This window comes from Monopterus albus, unplaced genomic scaffold (assembly GCF_001952655.1).
Source record: "Monopterus albus unplaced genomic scaffold, M_albus_1.0 scaffold82.1, whole genome shotgun sequence".
In the NCBI taxonomy this organism is placed as follows: domain Eukaryota; kingdom Metazoa; phylum Chordata; class Actinopteri; order Synbranchiformes; family Synbranchidae; genus Monopterus; species Monopterus albus.
In genome coordinates, this window is record NW_018127962.1 from 1,941,674 (window position 1) to 1,948,537 (window position 6,864).

The 6,864-nt window shown below is 41.0% G+C and overlaps 1 protein-coding gene across 1 annotated transcript in view; it reads right to left on the reverse strand.

The window, feature by feature from the left end:
• The window catches only part of ndrg1a (N-myc downstream regulated 1a), a 13,696-nt gene that overhangs the window by 4,608 nt on the left and 2,224 nt on the right, over window positions 1-6,864 (reverse strand). The window contains exons 2-7 of the mRNA XM_020606847.1: window positions 4,653-4,727; window positions 3,828-3,863; window positions 1,194-1,299; window positions 880-1,000; window positions 507-569; window positions 346-406 (exon numbers count right to left, since the gene is read on the reverse strand). Coding sequence (XP_020462503.1) covers window positions 346-406; window positions 507-569; window positions 880-1,000; window positions 1,194-1,299; window positions 3,828-3,863; window positions 4,653-4,709 — 444 coding nt within the window. The 5' untranslated portion in view covers window positions 4,710-4,727. The remainder of the gene's footprint in view (window positions 1-345; window positions 407-506; window positions 570-879; window positions 1,001-1,193; window positions 1,300-3,827; window positions 3,864-4,652; window positions 4,728-6,864) is intronic.

Genomic DNA, 6,864 nt, shown 5'->3' on the forward strand with positions numbered 1-6,864 from the left:
AAAAAAAAAAACCAGCTGGTCCCTCTTCAGGCTATCATTGTATTCAGGGCATTTTAAAATCTTTGTGTGTCTTAACGGATATACACACTTGTTTTAGTAAAAGAACTCTGTAGCAAGGACTTAAAAGTCCTGTGTCAACAGTGTGATGCTTGCTACAAAGCACAGTGTTAGTGTAGAGCTGAGCTGAACATTCCTGAGGCTTTTATGGCTTAACAGGCTCAAGCAATAAGCAGTGTTACGCTGCCAAAATCAGGAAAAAGAAGAAACACGTTAACTAGGTCTGCTAATCCTAGATAGATTAGAATAATGATTAAACCTGATTGAGAGGGCAAGGGGGAAACTTACAGCAAATCGGGCCAGAACGTAAGCCCCGGCTCCAATTCCCATTCCAATAACACTCTTCAGCCTGGTGTGCACAAAGAAAGGTGGATACTGTTAGAACAACAGGATAGACGAGATCTTAAATGAGTGTGAGCGGTCAGCATGAAAACTGCAGCTCAACTTACCCAAAATGCTTCAGCACCAGTGGGAGAGTCTCAGAGAGTTGGTCCATAGATGGGTACTCATATCTGGAAAACAAAAAACCTTTAGTTAACATATTAATAGCAACCACTACATAACCATTGTGCTATATTGCTCCTTGTTTTTGATACAAGTCTGTATTACAATCCCTGTTTTCACATCAGGCTCAGGTAGCGTTAACATGGGGCTAAGTCCCAGCATCAAAACAAAGATTAGGCTGAGTGAGATAAACACCTGTCCACACACTCCTGTTAAATTAGGTTGTCTTATGTACATCCGTAATGATCTACCTGTTGAGTCAAAGGTCACAGACTGCTTGACATACATTAAGAGTGAGGCTGTGTTTCTGTGGCTCACCCAGTGGAAAAAGTGTTAGCTCCCTCATGCTGTCCAGGGGCATCAACGTGACACACGGCAAAGTGCTGCATGATCTCTGCCATGTCCTCATGGTTGAAGAGCGTGTCCCAGCAGGTTTTGTCTGGAGAAAAAAAAAAGAATTTGTTACTGACCTTTGGGAGAATTTAGATGCTATATTGCAATAGACTTAATATAAAGTTCATTTGGTGAACCTCATCTCATCCCATGTGGTATGGCAATTCAGAACACACCAGGCTTTAGGTGCAACAGTGGATATTTAACCTAGATAGAGCAGAGTAAGTAGCCAGACTTACGGTTCAGTCCAATGTCATGGTAGGTGAGGATGACTGGTCTGTCCCCCTTGGGAATCCCTTTCATTGTGCAGTGGATTCTCCCATGAGGAGTCTCCACATCATGCTCCTACAGATTCAAAAAATAAACAAATGCACAAATAAAAACAATTTAAATTCAGTGTGAAAACAAATAAGAAAATCAGCATCACGTTCCAAACCACAGGAACAATACTGCACCTTAATGCATCACAATTAATAACCATCTGCTAAACACAAACTGCTTAAAAGTACCAAATTCCAGCACTTTCATTCATGCTCTTTGCTATAATTCCTTCACACATAGATGTTTTTCCATTCCACCAAAAGGTTTTTTTAATTGACTAATCTTTCAAGCTACTTTCCAACCAAATTAGAGAGCGGATAAGACATTTCAAAAACATCTAGGCTCAACTGAACCACTCACTCCAACAAAATATAAGGAATGGTACCTATGCTACAAGTCCAAACGGATAACAACCTGTCCAGCAAACAACATAATACACTACAACCACTGGAATCCTCTCAGTGCAAACACTTCAGTACACTCACAGTGACAATCATTTCCACATCAGAGTCCTCCAGAACCATGTTTGCCGGAGAGCAGTTAAAAAAAGGTGCTGTTGCAGTGGCTCTCTGAGCTATAGATCCAAGTGCTGTTAAGCCTCTGAAGTTGTTTAGCCAGTTTCCGAGAGCTGCATTTTATACCCCCTGCTGGCCTAATCTCCTGGCATCCCATGGTGCCTTGCAGGTTGGTCAAAACAAGCTAACCCTAGATGAAGAGATCCCTAAATTGGATCAGCCAGTGTAAGGCAGAAGGCCACCAGCTACATCATCTGTTAAGTATAGGTGTATGATCAGTGGGGAAAGATGCTGAATGAATGAGCGAAGGGGACCCCAGCAGCCATTATTCAGCAATATTTAGAGAAAACATTTTCAAAATAATGGCTGAGCTGCATCCAATTTAAATAATAAAATACAAACTCTAACAGCACCGAAGTAGAAAGAGCTAAACCAAGATGACAGTCAAACATTTACTGAAAATACCACTTAAACATTCAGTGACTGAGTCTGTATCTGGTATTGTCTGTGAATTTTTTTTACGATTAACCTCTTTTACTGTGGATAGTTTGAAAGTTTAACAGGGATGGAAAAAAGCCATGTCCATCACACACTGGAGGCAAATGAGGAGACCTTTTACCTCTAAGTTGTCCCCTAAATATATATTCTATAGGCTCAGGTTTAAAATCTAAACTTTTACAGACATTGTACTTAGCATTTGTTCAGTTTTTTATCAGTACAAACAAAGAAACATGCAAACCAAACCTTGTCTCCTAAATATATGAGGATGATTGGGGTGAAAGTTGGGCACAAAAAACATTTTTCAAGTTTGGTAATGATTTATTTTGATTGGCTCCTTGAAGTGCTTTTTAAAAGTTGTACCCAGAGGACAGGACATTAACAAGAGAGGGGGGACAAACCAATGCATACAGAACATCAGTAAAGACTGAAGGGATAACAGGTGAATCATAGTGTATATAGTAATTTATTGTTATTTAATAGGCTTATATAACACAGACAGAATAGGTACTGTCTAGAAAACTGTACATTGGGTGGTTTTAAAACCAGTTCTGACTGCATGGGATCTGCTCTGGAGGAACATCCAAGGAGGTAAATAACTTATTTACTAGTCACGCAAACATCTAAGGCTTCACCGTGCCTCACTCCACCCATCCTCCACCTCTGCAGGACACACCTGAGCACGTAGTCTACCTGACAAGATAATCCTGCAAGGCAATGTGTATGCTCGCATGTCTGTATGTATGCATCTGTGAAACCCAAACTGGGAAAGACTATGGATTTGTGTCATTTCAGAAGCAAACCTCCACTCTTGTCAGCTTATCCTACATCACCAATTGATGGAAGCTTAGCCGCCACAAAGATAACAAACACTTGCAAAGTAACTGTTTGACGAGACTGAGAAAGCTTGGTAAAGATCTCTTTCCACTGATCAGGAGACCCATCACTTCACATACTTCACAGGCTATAGCCAGTATGTTTCAAGTGAAGAGCAGTACTTTTAAGGAGAAGAACATGTACTTCTTACTGATACTGTACGCTAAAACAGGCAAATGGCAGCAAATACTTTGTGACTATGAGGGTTTGAGTGCTGCCCAAGGTGAGAGGCCCCACCAAACTCAGCAGCATCCATATACAGTACAAAGCATGTGGCTGTGTATGTGCTGGAGAAGAAAATGAAATTGTCGATGCACTGCAGTGTGTTATCTTACAGTTCCAATTCAAAGTGTGTTACATCACTTCTGGTAGCTGACTGAATTAATGGAGCCCCAATTAGATTTCAGCCCTAATATAATCACTGCAGATGAAAGGTCATCTCCTTAATAATGAAGCTCTGCAACCACTTCTGGTTTATAGCTGAGTATTTCTTTCTGTCAACCACTAGATGGTACTAGGCAGGCTTAAATTATAAGATGTAGAATAAGATGGCAACAGGTAGCCGGTATCATCTGTCAACACAAGCTTTCAACAATAAAGTACACTTAACAGCTGGTGGGAATAATAAATGCAAGTTCAAATGTCTTGTGTGTGTAACCATACCTTGGTAACAAGCTGCAGCACAGCCTCTCTCAAGCCCTGAAAGGAAAGAACACTGTAATGAAAATATGAAACTAATGCAATTACAATGGAACATGCTATAATCTAATATCCTGAGGGCACATCTATATGACTACTGTCACATGAAGCTGTGCGTAAAACTGCAACTGGAAGCCTCTGTGGTGTAGCTGTGGGCAAGTGATCAGCGACTGCACAGTGTTTTTTGTAGAAGTCAGTGTTATGAGTGATGGAGAGAACTTTAAAGAAACTCACTGAAGCTACTCTTAATATGGTGAGGAAAACATTTTGGAAGTTATTTAAATTGATGGGCAGTCCCATCCAGGACGTGAGTGATAAAAATTGGTGCATGTGAGCATTTTATGAGCTATGACATGGAGATTATGTTTTTCATTTCAGTGATATACATAAGACATTATTAATATATTGATGCAGATGCAGCTCCAAGTGCAGGTCTAGTAATTTTGTATCCTAAATTACTGTAATGCAAATCCATGTGTAGATACAAAGTTTCTATTACTTTGTGCTTTAGAGTTTCAAAGATCTATGACCCACCAACCTACTCAAGAGGTTGATGTTTTATTATATTTTCAGAAGAAAACCAATCTATCACTATAGTATATCTTGAACAGCATCTGTGGTCTTTAAACACCTGTGCACAACTTCCTATCTGCAGCATTCTGCTTAAACAACAGATGTACAAATGGACTACACAAATAAACTGTCAGGTATTATTTATGCAGAGCTGCAGAACACATTTGAGAAGTGTTCCCAGGCATTATTTGACTCAGCTCTTTTCAGAATACATACCTGCAGTTCCTTGTCAACCAGCAAAGGTTTGGACTCAACAATCTGGATCTCATCCATTTCCAAGAGCTGCAGAGGCTACAGGGGTTGGAGAAGATAATGAGAGCCTGGTTCAAATTGTGCTTTGAGCATTTCAAATAGATGATGTTCTAGGCTGATTAGATAACAAGTTGGGGGGGAACAAGGTTTAGTAAAATATTTCCCAAATTCCAGAAACCAATTAAGTGTGTTCTTTGTACTGCTTCGCAAACATCTTTCTAATAAGGTCGGACGGCTAAGAGGCTGACCTGCACATAGTAAAATACATAACAGATTGCTTGGACTTTGGAGTGGGTGTGTTTCTTACCTACACCAAGCTAATAAAAGAGACTAGTACAGACCTGAACAACCTCAAGTATAAACATGTGTACAGACTGGCACGATGGTCTGCAATAACATGCAGACCACATAATGGATCACACCTGTGAACAACACATGTGAAAGATACACAGGCAACCTGACTGGCAAGATACACAGACAGGAAGATGTCTCACTGCCAAAAGAGGAACTACAATTTCTGAGTCATTCTCACCCTTCTGGAATGTGCCTAAAAATACTCTGCCACAGCCAAAGTCTGCTGCACTTTGACAAGATATTATCCAAGGAACTATAAACTGAATGAATCCCCCCCTCTAGGGTAATAGTATTAAGACTGGGAACGTATTTCAAAAACGTCCTGTTCAATGGGAAAATATTCAAGAGAAAGGGGATTAGCAGAGAGGGACAGCTAAAGAATAAGAGAGAAAGGAAAGGGGGGGAGCGTGAAGAGAAGCCAGGCTGTGTGGATCACAACAGTGTGTTGGAGGAGAGCAGGCTGTTGTTCTGCATGCAAATCAAATTAAGCCATTTAAGAGAGCTCTTTGTCCACTGACCTCCTGTAGGGCCTGCCCTCCTCTCTCAGCCTACAGAAGGGGGCCTTCACTGACCACACACATACATATACACCCTGGTTCCAATCAATACATCCCTTGCTAGCTGCTCACATTCTGTCACTTTCCTGTTTGTCCTGGTTTCTGCTTGGTCGCATTTACTATGTTTGCCCTTTCCAGGCTCCTCCTGTTGGTTTAGTGCTCTCTGTCTTTCTGTTTGTCTTTGTACCTGGCATGACAGACAATGAGCCAAACATAAGCCTACAGGGCTGCAGAGCAAGGTGGTCTTTTAGAGGAAGTGATCCATTTCATTTGGAATTTGGAGATGGTTGTTCAGCAGAACACACACGCACACATGCTCCTCTGACTTGGAGAACGGAGACTGGAGCCAGCCTGATCTCCCAATAGAGGAGTATCAAACAACAGGTTCATTTTTCAGCAAAGGCCTTCGAAAACATGGCCGCCACCACACTGCAGGAGCTTTGTTGAAGAGGACAAGAGATCAGCCCCCATTGAGATTCCACAGCCATGCGAGAGTTTGTTTGTGGTCATTTGATGATCAAAGATGGAACCACTTAAGCTGTTTCAGTTTAGAAAATGCAAAAAAAAATCAGCTCAAGTATCAACATGGGGGAATCCTCGAAGCCTAACTGCAGCTGCAAACACAACACAGTTGCGTAAAACCAAGGCTGCATATCAACACAGTCCACATTTCCTCTATGCTTGGCCACTATCACCACCTGTTAAGACACTGCCAACAGAGAGAGACTGACTGAGCAGCAAGCTGAGGCAAATAGATCCCCTTCTGTTTACAGCAGCGATGCACCTCTGACTGTCCTCACTGAGCTAATACTGCACCTGGCCAAGGGGAGCACAGGAAGGGAGTCATTCTAGCTGAACAGAAATTAGATACGAGAGCGCAACAATTTCTTTTCTAATGATTTTTCATGTTTTATGTCAAATGATACTCACAGAAAAACAGACATTTTATACTGAAATCCAAACAGCATGATAAGAGTAACTTTTTGTTTTCTTTTCTGAATTTTGCAGATGCATCTTGTTTTTTAGATTTTCAGTGAGCTGCCAAATAGCTGAAACAGTCTACTGTATTAAAAGGGAAGTAATGTTTCTGCTGTGCACCTTTTTTCTCACATGGATTACACATCACTTCTGCAGCACGGGGCTGTTTTTAAACTGACTTCCTTCCAAACTGGCTTGGTGTCACTGGCAACATTTGCTCATTGTCTTTAACCAAGTCATACAGATCCAAATACATATGCTGTGTTTTTTTAGAAAAATGTCATTTT